The sequence below is a fragment of the Hyperolius riggenbachi genome, chromosome 2 (genome assembly GCF_040937935.1).
Source record: "Hyperolius riggenbachi isolate aHypRig1 chromosome 2, aHypRig1.pri, whole genome shotgun sequence".
Classification (NCBI taxonomy): Eukaryota; Metazoa; Chordata; class Amphibia; order Anura; family Hyperoliidae; genus Hyperolius; species Hyperolius riggenbachi.
In genome coordinates, this window is record NC_090647.1 from 571,347,977 (window position 1) to 571,372,216 (window position 24,240).

Here is a 24,240-nt window from a genome sequence, read left to right on the forward strand (position 1 = left end):
CTGAGCATGCGCAGCCCCAAGCAGCGTGCACCCAGATCGCGCTCCTGCTGCTGGGAGCGCTCTGTGCATGCGCAGTACTCGGTTATGTACCTGTACTGAGCATGCGCAGCCCCAAGCAGCGTGCACCCAGATCGTGCTCCTGCTGCTGGGAGCGCTCTGTGCATGCGCAGTACTCGGTTATGTACCTGTACTGAGCATGCACAGCCCCAAGCAGCGTGCACCCAGATCGCGCTCCTGCTGCTGGGAGCGCTCTGCGCATGCGCAGTACTCGGTTATGTACCTGTACTGAGCATGCGCAGCCCCAAGCAGCGTGCACCCAGATCGCGCTCCTGCTGCTGGAAGCGCTCTGTGCATGCGCAGTACTCAGTTATGTACCTGTACTGAGCATGCGCAGCCCCAAGCAGCGTGCACCCAGATCGCGCTCCTGCTGCTGGGAGCGCTCTGTGCATGCGCAGTACTCGGTTATGTACCTGTACTGAGCATGCGCAGCCCCAAGCAGCGTGCACCCAGATCGCGCTCCTGCTGCTGGGAGCGCTCTGTGCATGCGCAGTACTCAGTTATGTACCTGTACTGAGCATGCGCAGCCCCAAGCAGCGTGCACCCAGATCGCGCTCCTGCTGCTGGGAGCGCTCTGCGCATGCGCAGTACTCGGTTATGTACCTGTACTGAGCATGCACAGCCCCAAGCAGCGTGCACCCAGATCGCGCTCCTGCTGCTGGGAGCGCTCTGCGCATGCGCAGTACTCGGTTATGTACCTGTACTGAGCATGCACAGCCCCAAGCAGCGTGCACCCAGATCGCGCTCCTGCTGCTGGGAGCGCTCTGCGCATGCGCAGTACTCGGTTATGTACCTGTACTGAGCATGCGCAGCCCCAAGCAGCGTGCACCCAGATCGTGCTCCTGCTGCTGGGAGCGCTCTGCGCATGCGCAGTACTCGGTTATGTACCTGCACTGAGCATGCGCAGCCCCAAGCAGCGTGCACCCAGATCGCGCTCCTGCTGCTGGGAGCGCTCTGTGCATGCGCAGTACTCGGTTATGTACCTGCACTGAGCATGCGCAGCCCCACGCAGCGTGCACCCAGATCGCGCTCCTGCTGCTGGGAGCGCTCTGCGCATGCGCAGTACTCAGTTATGTACCTGTACTGAGCATGCGCAGCCCCTGGCAGCGTGCACCCAGATCTCGCTCCTGCTGCTGGGAGCGCTCTGCGCATGCGCAGTACTCGGTTATGTACCTGTACTGAGCATGCGCAGCCCCTGGCAGCGTGCACCCAGATCGCGCTCCTGCTGCTGGGAGCGCTCTGCGCATGCGCAGTACTCGGTTATGTACCTGTACTGAGCATGCGCAGCCCCAAGCAGCGTGCACCCAGATCGCGCTCCTGCTGCTGGGAGCGCTCTGCGCATGCGCAGTACTCGGTTATGTACCTGTACTGAGCATGCGCAGCCCCAAGCAGCGTGCACCCAGATCGCGCTCCTGCTGCTGGGGGCGCTCTGCGCATGCGCAGTACTCGGTTATGTACCTGTACTGAGCATGCGCAGCCCCTGGCAGGGTGCACCCAGATCGCGCTCCTGCTGCTGGGAGCGCTCTGCGCATGCGCAGTACTCGGTTATGTACCTGTACTGAGCATGCGCAGCCCCAAGCAGCGTGCACCCAGATCGCGCTCCTGCTGCTGGGGGCGCTCTGCGCATGCGCAGTACTCGGTTATGTACCTGCACTGAGCATGCGCAGCCCCTGGCAGCGTGCACCCAGATCGCGCTCCTGCTGCTGGGATCGCTCTGCGCATGCGCAGTACTCGGTTATGTACCTGCACTGAGCATGCGCAGCCCCAAGCAGCGTGCACCCAGATCGCGCTCCTGCTGCTGGGAGCGCTCTGCGCATGCGCAGTACTCGGTTATGTACCTGTACTGAGCATGCGCAGCCCCAAGCAGCGTGCACCCAGATCGCGCTCCTGCTGCTGGGAGCGCTCTGCGCATGCGCAGTACTCGGTTATGTACCTGTACTGAGCATGCGCAGCCCCAAGCAGCGTGCACCCAGATTTCGCTCCTGCTGCTGGGAGCGCTCTGTGCATGCGCAGTACTCGGTTATGTACCTGTACTGAGCATGCGCAGCCCAAAGCAGCGTGCACCCAGATTTCGCTCCTGCTGCTGGGGGCGCTCTGCGCATGCGCAGTACTCAGTTATGTACCTGTACTGAGCATGCGCAGCCCCAAGCAGCGTGCACCCAGATCGCGCTCCTGCTGCTGGGAGCGCTCTGCGCATGCGCAGTACTCGGTTATGTACCTGTACTGAGCATGCGCAGCCCCAAGCAGCGTGCACCCAGATCGCGCTCCTGCTGCTGGGAGCGCTCTGCGCATGCGCAGTACTCGGTTATGTACCTGTACTGAGCATGCGCAGCCCCAAGCAGCGTGCACCCAGATCGCGCTCCTGCTGCTGGGAGCGCTCTGTGCATGCGCAGTACTCGGTTATGTACCTGTACTGAGCATGCGCAGCCCCAAGCAGCGTGCACCCAGATCGCGCTCCTGCTGCTGGGAGCGCTCTGCGCATGCGCAGTACTCAGTTATGTACCTGTACTGAGCATGCGCAGCCCCAAGCAGCGTGCACCCAGATCGCGCTCCTGCTGCTGGGAGCGCTCTGCGCATGCGCAGTACTCGGTTATGTACCTGTACTGAGCATGCGCAGCCCCAAGCAGCGTGCACCCAGATCGCGCTCCTGCTGCTGGGAGCGCTCTGTGCATGCGCAGTACTCGGTTATGTACCTGTACTGAGCATGCGCAGCCCCAAGCAGCGTGCACCCAGATCGCGCTCCTGCTGCTGGGAGCGCTCTGTGCATGCGCAGTACTCGGTTATGTACCTGTACTGAGCATGCGCAGCCCAAAGCAGCGTGCACCCAGATTTCGCTCCTGCTGCTGGGGGCGCTCTGCGCATGCGCAGTACTCAGTTATGTACCTGTACTGAGCATGCGCAGCCCCAAGCAGCGTGCACCCAGATCGCGCTCCTGCTGCTGGGAGCGCTCTGTGCATGCGCAGTACTCGGTTATGTACCTGTACAGAGCATGCGCAGCCCCAAGCAGCGTGCACCCAGATCGCGCTCCTGCTGCTGGGAGCGCTCTGCGCATGCGCAGTACTCGGTTATGTACCTGTACTGAGCATGTGCAGCCCCAAGCAGCGTGCACCCAGATCGCGCTCCTGCTGCTGGGGGCGCTCTGCGCATGCGCAGTACTCGGTTATGTACCTGTACTGAGCATGTACAGCCCCAAGCAGCGTGCACCCAGATCGCGCTCCTGCTGCTGGGGGCGCTCTGTGCATGCGCAGTACTCAGTTATGTACCTGTACTGAGAATGCGCAGCCCCAAGCAGCGTGCACCCAGATCGCGCTCCTGCTGCTGGGAGCGCTCTGCGCATGCGCAGTACTCGGTTATGTACCTGTACTGAGCATGCGCAGCCCCTGGCAGCGTGCACCCAGATCGCGCTCCTGCTGCTGGGGGCGCTCTGCGCATGCGCAGTACTCGGTTATGTACCTGTACTGAGCATGCGCAGCCCCTGGCAGCGTGCACCCAGATCGCGCTCCTGCTGCTGGGAGCGCTCTGCGCATGCGCAGTACTCGGTTATGTACCTGCACTGAGTACCGCAATAAGACGGTTACCCAGAGAAACCGTACTATTTTAGTAATGTTTTGTTTATATTAGAATCTGTGGAAACCTTTTACTGTAAACTGGTGTGTAGTGATTGGATTGTACATTCACACATTCCCTCCTGGCCTGTGTACCGGATCCCAGCTACTCTGGCACATCGATTGTATCCACGAGACTGGATGGTCTGTGTGCGAGCAGGTTGGGGGGCACTAAGTGACCTGGCCAGTAGGGGGCGTGACAGTCCAAACTTGATTTGGATTGCAATCAACAATCGTTGTGCAATCACGATTACTGTGATTACTCAGGGTTCTGCCTTGACAGGTGGAGTAATAGGATGTGAAATATAAGCAGCCCCTGCCAGGTCGGTGTTATGGGGGTGCTCCTCTGGTATGGGGGTGCCTGATTGGTACAAGGGTGTAAGAAACAATGGGTGCTAGCCATACCTCTCTGCGATCTTCTTGGCTTCCTCATCATTCTCCTTCACAAACTGCAGCAGCTCCCTGGAGGAAAGAGTGAGAGAGAGAGAGCATAAAGAGAGCGCACGGGCGAGGAAGGGGGAGGGCATGTGGGATAATAATAAAGCTCATTATTGAGAGACTAGTGACCTCGGACCGTTTAAAAACAGGCTAGGTCTGTCACCGTTCATCCGTCGCGCACGCACACTCCTCTCCTGCCCCCCTCCCCCCCGCATCATCCCCCCAGCTCTCCGGTGTCTCTGCGTCCCTCCCTGCACATGCGCACAACAAAAACACACACACAGGGACACGGGATGCAGAGACTTCTGGGTTTTATTATAGAGGATAGGTACACAACAAACAAGAGAGGGAGGGACAGCCACATAGTTACTGAAGTTCTCATACAGAGCAGAGGAGGAAGTGCTGGGAACAGAGAGTAATGTGAAGGTAAAAGTTGGTAGTGGTACCTCAGTTCGGTCAGATCCTGGCTGACAGGAACATAGTGCACCCACGGCTCCAGGCGATGGTAAAAGAACTCCTGCCAGGCGTCCCCAACATGAAACACCAGAGAACCACACAGGAAGAGGTGCTTCAACCGGAAGCTGGCTGCCACACCACGGAAGTTAAATAAATACCTGCCAGGAGAAAGGAGGAGTCTCATTACAAATACAGGAAGGAGGGAGGGGCAAGAGGAAATCAAAGGGGACAGAACAGGAGGCAATAGGTGAGCAGTCATTGGTGGAGACCAGTGGGCTTTGACAGATACAAAGGGGGGGGGAGCCACAGGACAGGAATTCGGTGGTAAGAAGAGACCAGTGGGAGGTGGCAAAAGGGGGGGGGGGAAACACCAGCGGGGGGTGGCAGGAGGAGGGGAGAAGACCAGCGGAAGGTGGTAGACAAAAAGCAGAAGACCAGGTAGGGGTGGCAGAAGGAGGTGAGACCGGGGGGGGGGGGGGGGGGGGTGGCAGAAGGGGAGAAGACCAGTGGAAGGTGAGGAGAAGACCATGAGGAGGTGGCAGAAGGAGGTGAGACCAGGGGGGGGCGGGGGGAGTCTAGTGGAAGGTGGCAGGAGAAGAGAGACCAGGGGGAGGAGACAGAAGGAGGAGAGACCAGGGGGAGGTGGCAGAGCTGGGAAGTCTAGTAGAAGGTGGCAGAAGGAGGAGAGACCAGGGGGAGGTGGCAGAGCAGGGGGGGGAAGTCTAGTAGAAGGTGGCAGGAGGAGAGGAGATGACCAGAAGGAGGTGGCAGAAGAGAGTAGGAGAGTCTAGTGGAAGGTGGCAGAAGGAGGAGAGACCAGGGAGGGGTGGCAGAAGGAGGTGAGACCGGGGGGGGGGGGGGGTGTCAGAAGGGGAGAAGACCAGCGAAAGCTGAGGAGAAGACCATGGGGAGGTGGCAGAAGGAGGTGAGGCCAGGGGGAGGTAGCAGAGGGGGGGGGGGGGGGGGGGGAGTCTAGTGGAAGGTGGCAGGAGGAGGAGAGACCAGGGGGAGGTGGCAGAATGAGGGGAGTCTATTGGAAGGTGGCAGAAGGAGGAGAGATCAGGAGAGGTGGCAGAAGGTGAGACCAGGGGGAGGTGGCAGAAGGAGGAGAGACCAGGGGGAGGTGGCAGAAGGAGGAGAGATCAGGGTAGGCGGCAGAAGGAGGAGAGTCAGGGAGACAAGTGGATAAAGCTGCCATTCAGAAAGCCTGGAGGAGACCGGGAGTGACTGATGACTGGTTACCGTAAGGAAGGTGGAAGACTTAGAGAGATGGAGCAAGGTGGAAGAGACAGGAAGGCGGCCATACTTGAATGGACAGTGATCCACTAATGGGACTTCTTTGGCTGGTGGTCTGCCCAGGGTGTCCTGTGGGGTGAAAGAAGATTGTGTCACTGAGGGTCCGCCTCGTACAACCAACATTCCTAATAACTCTTCACGTCACCTTCTCTGATCTCCAGGCCTGGTTCTTGGTGTACTCGGCGTCCACCAGATCTGGACTCTCCCGGGACAGCAGGATCAGGGGGTCCCGTTCCGGGCTTGTCCTACGAGGAAAGGGAGTGTCACAACAACCAATCACTCCTCACTTAGGCGGCTTCACCTAACATTAAAAGGACATGGGCACCTCATTAACATAGGTGGGCGGGGTTCACCTCACATGAGTAAGGAGTGCTCTATTGGCTCTCAGCATCCTGGACTAGAGTGTGCACGCTAATCGCTACACCGGAAGTATAGGGCAAGTGTGCCCCCCAGCAATGCTTAGGTTCCATCCGTACCCTGAAAGGGTATGCGTGTCTGCTATATCCTCCTCCATCACCACTCGCTTCTTACAACTTAATAGGAGTAACACAGAACTAATCGTCCTTCCACCGCCTCTGGCCACCTCTCTGCCTGATAGAACAATAATTGTTAATAACATTCCCATAACTTCAGTTCCTAAAGCTCGGTGCTTGGGGGTAATAATCGACTCCTCTCTCTCTTTTATTCCTCATGTTCACTCCCTAACCAGCTCCTGTCATCTCCAGCTCAAAAACATATCTCACTCAGGACACAACTAAAATGTTAATACAGCTCTTATAATATCTCCTCTGGACTGCTGTAACAAGCTACTTTGTGGACTACCTTCTAACAGACTGGATCCGCTCCAGTTAGTACTGAACTCAGCTGCTCGTCTCATTCATCTCTCTTCTCGCTCTTCCTCTGCTGCTCCTCTGTGCCAAGCTCTCCACTGGCTGCCAATTAACCAGAGGATCCAGTTCAATCTCCTAACCCTAACCTACACAGCTCTCCACAATCCCTCTCCTCTGTACATCTCATCACTAGTTTCCAGATACCAACCAATCCAACCGCAATCTCTGATCTGCACATGATCTTCTTTTGTCCTCCTCTAGAATTACCTCCTCATATTCACGTTTACAAGAATTTTCATGCGCTTCACCCCTTCTCTGGAATGCCCTTCCACAACAAATCCGTCACTCGCCAACCTTTGTTACCTTTAAATGCCCTCTAAAAAAACTCATTTGTTCGGACAAGCATATGCGCTACCTTAGGCCACTTCCCTTTGTCCTAAGACCAAATTGCACTCCTACTAGGTATCCTAAAACACACTGCCTCCATGGGGTCAATTCATAAAAGACAGTGCGGGAAAAAAATATTGTTGGGAAAATACCGCATTTGGTATTTTAGACTTCTGTGTGCTAATTCATAAAAATGTTTCCAGCTGCAATAGAAGTTCGGGGATTTCCTGAACTAGGCTGGCGGTAACATGAGAAGCTGCTTGAGTGGATGATACATTTTCTCCTGCAGAGACAGTGTTAGATTGTAAGCATGCAAGGGCAGTGCTTTCTCCCCTTCTGTGTCTTAGAAAACATTATACATTTTATTTATCCTGTTACTTTTATCACTGTCATTACCAATTCTGTAGTTTGTATAGTTTTTGTATTTTGTGACCAGTTATGTATCTTGTATATTGGTGTACACCATTGTCTGTATTATGTACCCCATGTTTGTTTCTTACTTTGTACAGCGCCACGGAATATGTCGGCACTTCATAAATCAATAATAATAATAGGAGTTGTAAAAGGTTACACCGAGAGGGGTTTTCCTGTGTATCTTAATATTGTATGGCATGATTGTGACCCAGCATTTTGGTGACATCCTTGAGAGACGCGCCTGCCGCTGGTCTGCTCTCTGCTTACTGGACCATATAATCTCGCTCTCATACAATCTGGTAAGCGATTTTATCGTTTGGTGTGGTGGAGGATAACCAATCAGTGCTGAAGTGTTTGATATACAGGATTATATGAAGACAAGATTTTGATCTGAGAAACTGGACTTAAAGTGTAACTGTCAGACACAACATCAAAAATCAATTCTTTATTTGTATCTGGTAAACAAGCAATAAGGATGCTAACCGGGCAACCCAAAAGCTAAAATCACTATTACTTATCACTTGCTTATAAATGATCATTCCCCAGTTTACCTTGACTCTTATTTAGTACACACAAAATTTGGTACACAAAAAGGAAGTTGCAAGGCATGCTGGGTTGTCCTTTTTTGCTTCTCTACTTCCCCCTCAGACATAACTAATGCAGCCTGATTGGCTGAAGCCTCTTTCCCTCCTGGTTTCCCCTCCCACATCTCTGTTCCTCTCTGATTGGCCAATATTTCTCATGCTGAGACAATGCACTTTCTATAGTGAAGGGCGGGCAATGCATACACAATCAGGCAGAGAGTAAGGGAGGAAATGACATTGAGGATTTTTTTTACTGTAGAAAAATCACTGAAATCAAAACGTGGACAGTACAATACATGTGTTATGTAAGTAGATCAAGTATTTTTCTACTTATATAGGTGTTGTTGTTGTTTTCTGAGATAGCATGGCTGACAGCTCCTCTTTAACCATATCTGCCGCCTGGACGTGAAGCTCACGTCCGGACGGCTGCTCTGCTGTGGTGCCGCGCTTCAGCGTGATCGCGGGCGAGCCCTGTGCTGTCCCCGGTAGCCCTGGGATCAGTGAACGGGAACATGGTTCCCGATAACCGATCCGTGTCCCCAGCAGAAAAACCGAAGCGCTCTTACAAGAGGCTTCAGTCTTTCTCCATGTAAAATTTTCCACGTCCCGCTTGTGCTTCCGGTTAGCGAGAAGCACAAGGAGGGGAAAAAAGCAAAAAAAACAAACTCAAGCCATCTTGTGGCCAAATAGCAAAACTACATCTACATATTTTTTACATTACAATTACATTATATAATAACTCATATAATAACATTAAAAATTAACTGTTTATTTCCCACAGCAAAATATTATTCAAATAACATGTTTAACCACTTGAGGACTACAGTCTTTCTAACCCTTAAGGACCAGGCACTTTTTTTCCACTCAGACCACTGCAGCTTTCACGGTTTATTGCTCGCTCATACAACCTACCACCTAAATGAATTTTGGCTCCTTTTCTTGTCACTAATAAAGCTTTCTTTTGGTGCTATTTGATTGCTCCTGCGATTTTTACTTTTTATTATATTCATCAAAAAAGACATGAATTTTGGCAAAAAAATGATTTTTTTAACTTTCTGTGCTGACAATTTTCAAATAAAGTAAAATTTCTGTATACATGCAGCGCGAAAAATGTGGACAAACATGTTTTTGATAAAAAAAAACCCATTCAGTGTATATTTATTGGTTTGGGTAAAAGTTATAGCGTTTACAAACTATGGTGCAAAAAGTGAATTTTCCCATTTTCAAGCACCTCTGATTTTTCTGACCCCCTGTCATGTTTCATGAGGGGCTAGAATTCCAGGATAGTATAAATACCCCCCAAATGACCCCATTTTGGAAAGAAGACATCCCAAAGTATTCACTGAGAGGCATAGTGAGTTCATAGAAGATATTATTTTTTGTCACAAGTAAGCGGAAAATGACACTTTGTGACAAAAAAAAGAAAAAAAAAAAGAATCCATTTCTTCTAACTTGCGACAAAAAAAAATGAAATCTGCCACGGACTCACCATGCCCCTCTCTGAATACCTTGAAGTGTCTACTTTCCAAAATGGGGTCATTTGTGGGGTGTGTTTACTGTCCTCGCATTTTGGGGGGTGCTAATTTGTAAGCACCCCTGTAAAGCCTAAAAGTGCTCATTAGACTTTGGGCCCCTTAGCGCAGTTAGGCTGCAAAAAAGTGCCACACATGTGGTATTGCCGTACTCAAGAGAAGTAGTAGAATGTGTTTTGGGGTGTATTTTTACACATACCCATGCTGGGTGGGAGAAATCTCTCTGTAAATGACAATTTTTTCATTTTTTTTTTACACACAATTGTCCATTTACAGAGTTATTTCTCCCACCCAGCATGGGTATGTGTAAAAATACACCCCAAAACACATTGTACTACTTCTCCCGAGTACGGCGATACCACATGTGTGGCACTTTTTTGCACCCTAACTGCGCTAAAGGGCCCAAAGTCCAATGAGTACCTTTAGGATTTCACAAGTCATTTTGCGGAATTTGATTTCCAGACTACTCCTCACGGTTTAGGGCCCCTAAAATGCCAGGGCAGTATAGGAACCCCACAAATGACCCCATTTTAGAAAGAAGACACCCCAAGGTATTCCGTTAGGAGTATGGTGAGTTCATAGAAGATTTTATTTTTTGTCAAAAGTTAGCGGAAAATTGATTTTTATTGTTTTTTTCACAAAGTGTCATTTTCCACTAACTTGTGACAAAAAATAAAATCTTCTATGAACTCACCATACTCCTAACGGAATACCTTGAGGTGTCTTCTTTCTAAAATGGGGTCATTTGTGGGGTTCCTATACTGCCCTGGCATTTTAGGGGCCCTAAACCGTGAGGAGTAGTCTGGAAATCAAATTCCGCAAAATGACCTGTGAAATCCTAAAGGTACTCATTGGACTTTGGGGCCTTTAGCGCAGTTAGGGTGCAAAAAAGTGCCACACATGTGGTATCGCCGTACTCGGGAGAAGTAGTACAATGTGTTTTGGGGTGTATTTTTACACATACCCATGCTGGGTGGGAGAAATAACTCTGTAAATGGACAATTGTGTGATTGTCATTTACAGAGGTATTTCTCCCACCCAGCATGGGTATGTGTAAAAATACACCCCAAAACACATTGTACTACTTCTCCCGAGTATGGCAATACCACATGTGTGGCACTTTTTTGCACCCTAACTGCGCTAAAGGGCCCAAAGTCCAATGAGTACCTTTAGGATTTCACAGGTCATTTTGCGAAATTTGATTTCCAGACTACTCCTCACGGTTTAGGGCCCCTAAAATGCCAGTTCAGTATAGGAACCCCACAAATGACCCCATTTTAGAAAGAAGACACCCCAAGGTATTCCGTTTGGAGTATGGTGAGTTCATAGAAGATTTTATTTTTTGTCACAAGTTAGTGGAAAATGACACTTTGTGAAAAAAACAATAAAAATCAATTTTCCGCTAACTTTTGACAAAAAATAAAATCTTCTATGAACTCACCATACTCCTAACGGAATACCTTTGGGCGTCTTCTTTCTAGAATGGGGTCATTTGTGGGGTTACTATACTGCCCTGGCATTTTAGGGGCCCTAAACCGTGAGGAGTAGTCTTGAAACCAAATGTCGCAAAATGACCTGTGAAATCCTAAAGGTACTCATTGGACTTTGGGCCCCTTAGCGTACTTAGGGTGTAAAAAAGTGCCACACATGTGGTACCGCCGTACTCAGGAGAAGTAGTATAATGTGTTTTGGGGTGTATTTTTACACATACCCATGCTAAGTGGGAGAAATATCTCTGTAAATGACAATTGTTTGATTTGTTTTACACACAATTGACCATTTACATAGAAATTTCTCCCACCCAGCATGGGTATGTGTAAAAATACACCCAAAAACACATTATACTACTTTTCCTGAGTACGGCGGTACCACATGTGTGACACTTTTTTGCAGCCTAGGTGCGCTAAGGGGCCCAACGTCCTATTCACGGGTCATTTTGAGGCATTTGTTTTCTAGACTACTCCTCGCGGTTTAGGGCCCCTAAAATGCCAGGGCAGTATAGGAAACCCACAAGTGACCCCATTTTAGAAAGAAGACACCCCAAGGTATTCCGTTAGGTGTATGGCGAGTTCATAGAAGATTTTATTTTTTGTCACAAGTTAGCGGAAAATGACACTTTGTGAAAAAAAACCAATAAAAAATCAATTTCCGCTAACTTTTGACAAAAAATAAAATCTTCTATGAACTCGTCATACACCTAACAGAATACCTTGGGGTGTCTTTTTTTCTAAAATGGGGTCACTTGTGGGGTTCCTATACCGCCCTGGCATTTTACGGGCCCAAAACCGTGAGTAGTCTGGAAACCAAATGTCTCAAAATGACTGTTCAGGGGTATAAGCATCTGCAAATTTTGATGACAGGTGGTCTATGAGGGGGCGAATTTTGTGGAACCGGTCATAAGCAGGGTGGCCTTTTAGATGACAGGTTGTATTGGGCCTGATCTGATGGATAGGAGTGCTAGGGGGGTGACAGGAGGTGATTGATGGGTGTCTCAGGGGGTGGTTAGAGGGGAAAATAGATGCAATCAATGCACTGGGGAGGTGATCGGAAGGGGGTCTGAGGGGGATCTGAGGGTTTGGCCGAGTGATCAGGAGCCCACACGGGGCAAATTAGGGCCTGATCTGATGGGTAGGTGTGCTAGGGGGTGACAGGAGGTGATTGATGGGTGTCTCAAGGTGTGATTAGAGGGGGGAATAGATGCAAGCAATGCACTGGCGAGGTGATCAGGGCTGGGGTCTGAGGGCATTCTGAGGGTGTGGGCGGGTGATTGAGTGCCCTAGGGGCAGATAGGGGTCTAATCTGATAGGTAGCAGTGACAGGGGGTGATTGATGGGTAATTAGTGGGTGTTTAGGGTAGAGAACAGATGTGAACACTGCACTTGGGAGGTGATCGGACGTCGGATCTGCGGGCGATCTATTGGTGTGGGTGGGTGTTCAGTTTGCCCGCAAGGGGCAGGTTAGGGTCTGATTGATGGGTGGCAGTGACAGGGGGTGATTGATGGGTGGCAGTGACAGGGGGTGATTGATGGGTGATTGACAGGTGATTGACAGGTGATCAGTGGGTTATTACAGGGAAGGACAGATGTAAATAATGCCCTGGCGAATTGATAAGGGGGGGTCTGAGGGCAATCTGAGCGTGTAGGCGGGTGATTGGGTGCCCGCAAGGGGCAGATTAGGGTCTGATCTGATGGGTAACAGTGACAGGTGGTGATAGGGGGTGATTGATGGGTGATTGATGGGTAATTAGTGAGTGTTTAGAGGAGAGAATAGATGGAAACACTGCGCTTGGGTGGTGATCTGATGTCGGATCTGCGGGCGATCTATTGGTGTGGGTGGGTGATCAGTTTGCCCGCAAGGGGCAGGTTAGGGGCTGATTGTTGGGTGGCAGTGACAGGGGGTGATTGATGGGTGATAGGTGATTGGCAGGTGATTGACAGGTGATCAGTGGGTTATTACATGGAAGGACAGATGTAATTAATGCACTGGTGAATTGATAAGGGGGGGGGTCTGAGGGCAATCTGAGCGTGTGGGCGGGTGATTGGGTGCCCGCAAGGGGCAGCTTAGGGTCTGATCTGATAGGTAACAGTGACAGGTGGTGATAGGGGGTGATTGATGGGTGATTGATGGGTAATTAGTGGGTGTATAGAGAAGATAACAGATGTAAACAATACATTTGGGAGGTAATCTGACGGCGGGTTTGCGGGCGATCTAATGGTGTGGGTGGGAGATCAGATTGCCCGCAAGGGGCAGGTTAGGGGCTGATTGATGGGTGGCAGTGACAGGGGGTGACAGGGGGTGATTGATGAGTGATAGGTGATTGGCAGGTGATTGACAGGTGATCAGTGGGTTATTACAGGGAAGAACAGATGTAATTAATGCACTGGCGAATTGATAAGGGGGGGTCAGAGGGCAATCTGAGCGTGTTGGCGGGTGATTGGGTGCCCGCAAGGGGCAGATTAGGGTCTGATCTGATAGGTAAAAGTGACAGGTGGTGATAGGGGGTGATTGATGGGTGATTGATGGGTAATTAGTGGGTGTTTAGAGGAGAGAATAGATGTAAACAATGGATTTGGGAGGTGATCTGATGTCGGATCTGCGGGCGATCTATTGGTGTGGGTGGGTGATCAGTTTGCCCGCAAGGGGCAGGTTAGGGGCTGATTGTTGGGTGGCAGTGACAGGGGGTGATTGATGGGTGATAGGTGATTGGCAGGTGATTGACAGGTGATCAGTGGGTTATTACATGGAAGGACAGATGTAATTAATGCACTGGTGAATTGATAAGGGGGGGGGGGGGGTCTGAGGGCAATCTGAGCGTGTGGGCGGGTGATTGGGTGCCTGCAAGGGGCAGCTTAGGGTCTGATCTGATAGGTAACAGTGACAGGTGGTGATAGGGGGTGATTGATGGGTGATTGATGGGTAATTAGTGGGTGTTTAGAGAAGATAACAGATGTAAACAATACATTTGGGAGGTAATCTGACGGCGGGTTTGCGGGCGATCTAATGGTGTGGGTGGGAGATCAGATTGCCCGCAAGGGGCAGGTTAGGGGCTGATTGATGGGTGGCAGTGACAGGGGGTGATTGATGGGTGATAGGTGATTGGCAGGTGATTGACAGGTGATCAGTGGGTTATTACAGGGAAGAACAGATGTAATTAATGCACTGGCGAATTGATAAGGGGGGGTCAGAGGGCAATCTGAGCGTGTTGGCGGGTGATTGGGTGCCCGCAAGGGGCAGATTAGGGTCTCATCTGATAGGTAAAAGTGACAGGTGGTGATAGGGGGTGATTGATGGGTGATTGATGGGTAATTAGTGGGTGTTTAGAGGAGAGAATAGATGTAAACAATGGATTTGGGAGGTGATCTGATGTCGGATCTGCGGGCGATCTATTGGTGTGGGTGGGTGATCAGATTGCCCGCAAGGGGCAGGTTAGGGGCTGATTGTTGGGTGGCAGTGACAGGGGGTGATTGATGGGTGATTGATGGGTGATTGATGGGTGATTGACGGGTGATTGACAGGTTATCAGGGAAGATAGATGCATACAGTACACAGGGGGGGGGGGGTCTGGGGGGGGGTCTGGGGAGAATCTGAGGGGTGGGGGGGTGATCAGGAGGGGGCAGGGGGCAGGGGGGGATATAAAAAAAAAATAGCGTTGACAGATAGTGACAGGGAGTGATTGATGGGTTATTAGGGGGGTGATTGGGTGCAAACAGGGGTCTGGGGGGTGGGCAGGGGGGGGTCTGAGGGGTGCTGTGGGCGATCAGTGGGCGGGGGGGGGGGCAGATCAGTGTGTTTGGGTGCAGACTAGGGTGGCTGCAGCCTGCCCTGGTGGTCCCTCGGACACTGGGACCACCAGGGCAGGAGGCAGCCTGTATAATACACTTTGTATACATTACAAAGTGTATTATACACTTTGTATGCGGCGATCGCGGGGTTAACATCCCGCCGGCGCTTCCGTACGGCCGGCGGGATGTTACGGCGGGTGGGCGGAGCCAGTTGCCGGTGGAAGCGCGCGTCATCAATGACGCGATCGCTCCCCCGGCATGCCTAAAGGACGCGCCGCCTGAAGGCGTATTGCGGTCCTTTAGGCGTCCACTTTGCCGCCGCCCATGGGCTGTGGGCGGTCGGCAAGTGGTTAATGGAAAAAAAAATTGCAATTTAAAAAAAAAAAAAAAAAAAAAAAAAAAGGACATAGTTACCTAAGGGTCTGAACTTTTTACTACATACTACAAACATTTTTTTAAATTATAAGCTTGTAAATAGTGATGGACGCAAAACGGAAACAACGCACCTTTATTTCCAAATAAAATATTGGCGCCATACATTGTGATAGGGACAACATTTAAATGGTATAATAACCGAGACAAAGGGGCAAATAAAATACATAGGTTTTAACTGGTTCCCCGCCGCCGTACAGTATATCTACGCTCCTTTGGACTTAACTTCCCCGCCCGGAGCGTAGATATATGCACCCCCCGCCGCTACCGCCGCTACCGCCGATGTCCGCTCTCCCGCTCGCACTCCCGCGATCGTGCACGCCGCTGCCCGCTCGCCCGGAGATCAATGAACGGGAAAATACATTCCCGTTCGTTGATCTCTGCCCCCGCAATGATCTGCTGCTTTCGCTAAGCAGCTCGATCATTGTAAAAAAAAAAAAAAAAATACCAGCCTCTTTGTACTTCCTCCAAGCTTCCGGAAGGAAGCTTGGAGGTCGCATTAAACTGTTGCCATCTTGTGGCCAAATAGTAAACTACACCCTAAACTATTTTTCACACACACATACATTACTTATACAAAAAAATTAACTCATTACCTCCCACACTCCCCATTTTTTTTTTTTTTGTAATTAAAAAAAAAATAAAAAATGTACAATTAAAAGAAATACATAAATAGTTACCTTAGGGACTGAACTTTTTAAATATTTATATCAGGGGGGTACAACACTGTTACTTTATAAACTATGGGCTTGTAATTAGGGATGGACGCAAAACTGAAAAAAATGCACCTTTATTTCCAAATAAAATATTGGCGCCAAACATTGTGATAGGGACATAATTTAAATGGTTTTATAACCGGGACAAAAGGGCAAATACATTTCATGGGTTTTAATTACAGTAGCATGCATTATTTAAAAACTATAATGGCCGAAAACTGAAAAATAATGTTTTTTTTCCCATATGTTTTCCTATTTTCCCATTAAAACACATTTAGAAAAAAATAATTCTTGGCATAATGTCCCACCTAAAGAAAGCCTAATTGGTGGCGAAAAAAACAAGATATAGTTAATTTCATTGCGATAAGTAATGATAAAGTTATAGGCGAATGAATGTAAGGAGCGCTGAAAGGAGAAAATTGCTCGGATGCTGAAGGGGTAAAACCCCTCAGTTGGGAAGTGGTTAATTATGGTAGCGTGGATTATTTTAAAGCTATAATGGCCGAAATCTGAGAAATAATGCATTTTTTCCATTTTTTTCTTATTAATCCTGTTAAAATGCATTTATAAAAAAAATTATTCTTAGCAAAATGTACCACCCACAGAAAGCCTAATTAGTGGCAGAAAAAACAAGATATAGATCAATAAATTGTGATAAGTAGTGATAAAGTTATTAGCGAATGAATGGGAGGTGAAAATTCCTGATGCACAAGGTGAAAAATCCCCGCGGGCTGAAATGGTTAAAGGACACCATCAAGCCAAGTGTTGTAAAATGACAATGTACAAATAATGTCTAAGTAGCTGTGTAAACATTTTCCTACTTTTCATGTTAAATATCCGAGGCAAAAGCTGTAATTCATTGTGTGTAGATTTTAGCTACATTTGGAATGTCTCATTTGCATAGGTGGATCTTTGCAGTCTAACATACAGTGTAATATTGAAGCAGAGTTATATGAAATGCCTCTGGCGTCAGGTTTCACATACTATTACAAATGTTTATATTGCACATAAGATACATTTCCTCTGCTTTCTGCAGACAGCTCAGTCAGAGAGGCAGTTAGAGCTTTCTCACACACAAAGGGTTAACAGATGCAGTGTGAGGAAATCCCCCCTCCTTTCCTTATGTAGTCCATCAGATTTTGTCTGTCACAGAAGCGTGGAAGGAATTTCAAAACAAACAAAGAGATAAGCATTCAAATGTATACACCCGTACTTAAAGTGAACCTCCGGACTAAAAATCTACTCAGCAGCACTAAAAAGGCTTGGTGTTTCTGTAACAGTTTCACAGCATCAGAACGTTGTTTTTCTTACCAAAGCATTATTTTTAGCTGCATTTTTAGTTAAGCTCCACCCATCAAAGAAAAAAAGCCTAGGCTTTTTTTCCCCGGATGCTGTGCAGAGCATGATGGGATTTCCTATGTTGTTATTAACGTTGCCTAGCAACTGGGAGAGGTGCTCAGGACACAGGAAAGTTGGAACTGTGTCTCATGCTCCCTGTCACCTCCTTTCAACCAAAAAGATGGCTGCCCTCATGAAATCAAACATTTGCCTGTTCTTTTAAAAACGGGGTGGGTAAGAGATTATAGTATCTATCTATTTTAATTAACATAACTAATGTAACTTAATGACAGTATGTTTGTTTAGGCTGAAGTTCCTAACAGCACTTCCCAAACAAATCCTATCTTAATGGATAAAAACATGTTAATCGATCATGTTCCTTTAAGCTGCGATTATACATTTTAAATATTGGACTTTTAGCAAAGATCTCCTATTGTATTTGCAGTCCCCTTCCATTACCTGGACCCTCGGAAATATCCTTTAGGGATCTTCTTCTCCCATGGCCAGACATCAGCCGCCCTAGAAGACAATGCGGACACAAGATCAGCAACCCAACATGGTGGAGAACATGAACCTACATCACTCGTCACCCACCTCTTCAGCTCCTCCCTCATAAGGTCCCAGCGTCCCAGGCCTGTAGGGTAGATGGGCCACACTGCAGGACCGCCTTCCCAGAACGTCCACGCAGGGTACATAATATCACGATAGTCTGATGTCTGGCCGACAAGGAGAAAAGGTCACTAAAATATGGAAGGCACAAAGCAAAACGTCCTACCTACACAACGAACGCCACAGAAACACCAAGTCACAAAAGACAGAGGCCAAGCATGTCCATCTGAGGACTACACCTCACCTTACTGAACGAGAAGATCGGGATGACGGGCGACATCCAGTGTGGAACCTGAGGGTAGTCTCTGACGTTTATCACCATCTCCATGTCTGGCAAATCAGGAAGAAGCTCCAGTAGAAAGTGCTCCACCCCACTACACCTGTGTGGAGAGACAAAAAGGAGGACACAATGCATAAGAGGAAGACCATGATACACCTGTGTGGAGAGACAAGATGGAGGACACAGGACATGAGAAGAGGAAGACCATGATACACCTGTGTGGAGAGACAAGATGGAGGACACAGGGCATGAGAAGAGGAAGACCATGATACACCTGTGTGGGGAGACAAGATGGAGGGCACAGGGCATGAGAAGAGGAAGATCATGATACACCTGTGTGGAGAGACAAGATGGAGGACACAGGACATGAGAAGAGGGAGACCATGATACACCTGTGTGGAGAGACAAGATGGAGGACACAGGGCATGAGAAGAGGAAGACCATGATACACCTGTGTGGGGAGACAAGATGGAGGGCACAGGGCATGAGAAGAGGAAGATCATGATACACCTGTGTGGAGAGACAAGATGGAGGACACAGAACATGAGAAGAGGAAGACCATGATACACCTGTGTGGGGAGACAAGATGGAGGACACAGAACATGAGAAGAGGAAGACCCTGATACACCTGTGTGGGGAGACAAGATGGAGGACACAGGACATGAGAAGAGGAAGACCCTGATACACCTGTGTGGGGAGACAAGATGGAGGACACAGGACATGAGAAGAGGAAGACCATGATACACCTGTATGGAGAGACAAGATGGAGGACACAGGACATGAGAAGAGGAAGACCATGATACACCTGTATGGAGAGACAAGATGGAGGACACAGGACATGAGAAGAGGAAGACCATGATACACCTGTATGGAGAGACAAGATGGAGGACACAGGACATGAGAAGAGGAAGACCCTGATACACCTGTGTGGGGAGACAAGATGGAGGACACAGGACATGAGAAGAGGAAGACCATGATACACCTGTATGGAGAGACAAGATGGAGGACACAGAACATGAGAAGAGGAAGACCATGATACACCTGTGTGAGGAGACAAGATGGAGGACACAGGGCATGAGAAGAGGAAGACCATGATACACCTGTATGGAGAGACAAGATGGAGGACACAGGACATGAGAAGAGGAAGACCATGATACACCTGTGTGGAGAGACAAGATGGAGGACACAGAGCATGAGAAGAGGAAGACCATGATACACCTGTGTGGGGAGACAAGATGGAGGACACAGGACATGAGAAGAGGAAGACCATGATACACCTGTGTGGAGAGACAAGATGGAGGACACAGGGCATGAGAAGAGGAAGACCATGATACACCTGTGTGGAGAGACAAGATGGAGGACACAGGGCATGAGAAGAGGAAGACCATGATACACCTGTGTGGAGAGACAAGATGGAGGACACAGGGCATGAGAAGAGGAAGATCAGGATACACCTGTGTGGAGAGACAAAAAGGAGGACACAATGCATGAGAAGAGGAAGACCATGATACACCTGTGTGGAGAGACAAGATGGAGGACACAGGGCATGAGAAGAGGAAGATCATGATACACCTGTGTGGAGACAAGATGGAGGACACAATGCATGAGAAGAGGAAGACCATGATACACCTGTGTGGAGAGACAAGATGGAGGACACAGGACATGAGAAGAGGAAGATCATGATACACCTGTGTGGAGAGACAAGATGGAGGACACAGAACATGAGAAGAGGAAGACCATGATACACCTGTGTGGGGAGACAAGATGGAGGACACAGGACATGAGAAGAGGAAGACCATGATACACCTGTGTGGAGAGACAAGATGGAGGACACAGGACATGAGAAGAGGAAGACCATGATACACCTGTGTGGAGAGACAAGATGGAGGACACAGGGCATGAGAAGAGGAAGACCATGATACACCTGTGTGGAGAGACAAGATGGAGGACACAGGGCATGAGAAGAGGAAGCCCCTGATACACCTGTGTGGAGAGACAAGATGGAGGACACAATGCATGAGAAGAGGAAGACCCTGATACACCTGTGTGGGGAGACAAGATGGAGGACACAGGACATGAGAAGAGGAAGACCCTGATACACCTGTGTGGGGAGACAAGATGGAGGACACAGGGCATGAGAAGAGGAAGACCATGATACACCTGTGTGGAGACAAGATGGAGGACACAATGCATGAGAAGAGGAAGATCATGATACACCTGTGTGGGGAGACAAGATGGAGGACACAGGGCATGAGAAGAGGAAGACCATGATACACCTGTGTGGGGAGACAAGATGGAGGACACAGGACATGAGAAGAGGAAGACCATGATACACCTGTGTGGGGAGACAAGATGGAGGACACAGGACATGAGAAGAGGAAGACCATGATACACCTGTGTGGAGAGACAAGATGGAGGACACAGGGCATGAGAAGAGGAAGCCCCTGATACACCTGTGTGGAGAGACAAGATGGAGGACACAATGCATGAGAAGAGGAAGATCATGATACACCTGTGTGGGGAGACAAGATGGAGGACACAGGACATGAGAAGAGGAAGACCATGATACACCTGTGTGGAGAGACAAGATGGAGGACACAGGGCATGAGAAGAGGAAGCCCCTGATACACCTGTGTGGAGAGACAAGATGGAGGACACAATGCATGAGAAGAGGAAGACCCTGATACACCTGTGTGGGGAGACAAGATGGAGGACACAGGACATGAGAAGAGGAAGACCATGATACACCTGTGTGGGGAGACAAGATGGAGGACACAGGGCATGAGAAGAGGAAGACCATGATACACCTGTGTGGAGACAAGATGGAGGACACAATGCATGAGAAGAGGAAGATCATGATACACCTGTGTGGGGAGACAAGATGGAGGACACAGGGCATGAGAAGAGGAAGACCATGATACACCTGTGTGGAGAGACAAGATGGAGGACACAGGACATGAGAAGAGGAAGACCCTGATACACCTGTGTGGGGAGACAAGATGGAGGACACAATGCATGAGAAGAGGAAGACCATGATACACCTGTGTGGAGAGACAAGATGGAGGACACAGGACATGAGAAGAGGAAGACCATGATACACCTGTGTGGAGAGACAAGATGGAGGACACAGGACATGAGAAGAGGAAGACCATGATACACCTGTGTGGAGAGACAAGATGGAGGACACAACGCATGAGAACAGGAAGACCATGATACACCTGTGTGGAGAGACAAAAAGGAGGACACAATGCATGAGAAGAGGAAGACCATGATACACCTGTGTGGGGAGACAAGATGGAGGACACAGGACATGAGAAGAGGAAGACCATGATACACCTGTGTGGGGAGACAAGATGGAGGACACAGGACATGAGAAGAGGAAGACCATGATACACCTGTGTGGAGAGACAAAAAGGAGGACACAATGCATGAGAAGAGGAAGACCATGACACACCTGTGTGGGAAGACAAGATGGAGGACACAGGACATGAGAAGAGGAAGATCATGATACACCTGTGTGGAGAGACAAGATGGAGGACACAGAACATGAGAAGAGGAAGACCATGATACACCTGTGTGGGGAGACAAGATGGAGGACACAGGACATGAGAAGAGGAAGACCATGATACACCTGTGTGGGGAGACAAGATGGAGGACACAGGACATGAGAAGAGGAAGATCATGATACACCTGTGTGAGGAGACAAGATGGAGGACACAGGACATGAGAAGAGGAAGATCATGATACACCTGTGTGGAGAGACAAGATGGAGGACAGGACATGAGAAGAGGAAGATCAGGATACACCTGTGTGGAGAGACAAGATGGAGGACACAGGACATGAGAAGAGGAAGACCCTGATACACCTGTGTGGAGAGACAAGATGGAGGACAGGACATGAGAAGAGGAAGATCAGGATACACCTGTGTGGAGAGACAAGATGGAGGACACAGGACATGAGAAGAGGAAGACCCTGATACACCTGTGTGGAGAGACAAGATGGAGGACACAGAACATGAGAAGAGGAAGACCATGATACACCTGTGTGGGGAGACAAGATGGAGGACACAGGACATGAGAATAGGAAGACCATGATACACCTGTGTGGAGAGACAAGATGGAGGACACAGAGCATGAGAAGAGGAAGACCATGATACACCTGTGTGGAGAGACAAGATGGAGGACACAATGCATGAGAAGAGGAAGCCCCTGATACACCTGTGTGGAGAGACAAGATGGAGGACACAGGACATGAGAAGAGGAAGACCCTGATACACCTGTGTGGGAAGACAAGATGGAGGACAGGACATGAGAAGAGGAAGATCAGGATACACCTGTGTGGAGAGACAAGATGGAGGACACAGGACATGAGAAGAGGAAGACCCTGATACACCTGTGTGGAGAGACAAGATGGAGGACACAGAACATGAGAAGAGGAAGACCATGATACACCTGTGTGGGAAGACAAGATGGAGGACACAGGACATGAGAAGAGGAAGATCATGATACACCTGTGTGGAGAGACAAGATGGAGGACACAGGGCATGAGAAGAGGAAGACCATGATACACCTGTGTGGGGAGACAAGATGGAGGACACAGGGCATGAGAAGAGGAAGACCATGATACACCTGTGTGGAGACAAGATGGAGGACACAGGACATGAGAAGAGGAAGACCATGATACACCTGTGTGGGGAGACAAGATGGAGGACACAGGACATGAGAAGAGGAAGACCATGATACACCTGTGTGGGGAGACAAGATGGAGGACACAGAACATGAGAAGAGGAAGACCATGATACACCTGTGTGGGGAGACAAGATGGAGGACACAGGACATGAGAAGAGGAAGACCATGATACACCTGTGTGGGGAGACAAGATGGAGGACAGAGGGCATGAGAAGAGGAAGACCATGATACACCTGTGTGGAGAGACAAAAAGGAGGACACAGGACATGAGAAGAGGAAGACCATGATACACCTGTGTGGGGAGACAAGATGGAGGACACAGGGCATGAGAAGAGGGAGACCATGATACACCTGTGTGGAGAGACAAGATGGAGGACACAGGGCATGAGAAGAGGAAGACCATGATACACCTGTGTGAAGACAAGATGGGAGGAGAGAGCAGAAGAAAGCAGGGAGTAATAATGTATATATGGATTTGGCCCTTCGTCCCGCAGGAACATGCACCCCTCTGTGTTTTGCCTGTGATAAGAGTCACTCACCGGGCTGGGAACATACATTCCTCCTCTCGATACAGCCGATGATTGACGATCTGGTAATGGGTTCCCAGTTTCCGACTCAGGACATTTTTCATCAGCTCTCGAGAGATCCCAGAACGGAAGGGAGCCAAGTCCTGCTGGATAACCCTGTGGAGAGATTGGCAGAGAGGACAAGATTTACTATGACAGATCTGGGGTCAGTGACACGAGACCAGCAGAATGGAGGGATGGAAGAGAGGACAAAAGACAAGGAGCTTGATTCACTAACCGGCGGTAAGCATGGGCCGGAGCGGACTGCGCAGGTGGTAGTAGTTCTTCGCCTGCGCAGTCCGCTCCGCCCACGTGACGGTGATTGACAGCGCCGATCGCGCAGGCGCAGTACAGGGTGACCTCCGGGTCGCTCTGACGTCATCGCCGGGGACCGGGTCGGAGCTCCGGCGAACGGCTGCGGGGAGAGCTGCGGCCAGGAAGGTCCTGGGAGCTTGGGGCTGGAGGAAGCCCCCGGTAAGTACCACTCATTTTACTCTCTGTGCCCTGATGACTCCTTTAAGACATAGTAGGCCTGATTGGTGCCTTAGCAGAGTTAAGGGGCCTTATTGGTGCCTTAGCAGAGTTAAAGAGTAGCATAGCGAGCGCTAGGAACTTATGCCTGCTAATTGGCAATGACAAGAGCTCCACTCGTCCTGCGGGTCCAGTCACATTAAAGGACATTATCCCTGCAGTTTGATTGGCCCAATAGGCTGCCTGTCACTTGACCTGT

The 24,240-nt window shown here is 49.7% G+C and overlaps 1 protein-coding gene across 1 annotated transcript in view; it reads right to left on the reverse strand.

Annotated features, from left to right (window-relative positions):
- POGLUT1 (protein O-glucosyltransferase 1) overlaps positions 1-24,240 on the reverse strand; it is a 46,796-nt gene that overhangs the window by 14,841 nt on the left and 7,715 nt on the right. The window contains exons 3-10 of the mRNA XM_068271025.1: positions 23,484-23,627; positions 18,221-18,356; positions 17,962-18,083; positions 17,827-17,886; positions 5,998-6,097; positions 5,863-5,921; positions 4,547-4,714; positions 4,068-4,124 (exon numbers count right to left, since the gene is read on the reverse strand). Of these exons, the coding sequence (XP_068127126.1) occupies positions 4,068-4,124; positions 4,547-4,714; positions 5,863-5,921; positions 5,998-6,097; positions 17,827-17,886; positions 17,962-18,083; positions 18,221-18,356; positions 23,484-23,627 (846 nt within the window). The remainder of the gene's footprint in view (positions 1-4,067; positions 4,125-4,546; positions 4,715-5,862; positions 5,922-5,997; positions 6,098-17,826; positions 17,887-17,961; positions 18,084-18,220; positions 18,357-23,483; positions 23,628-24,240) is intronic.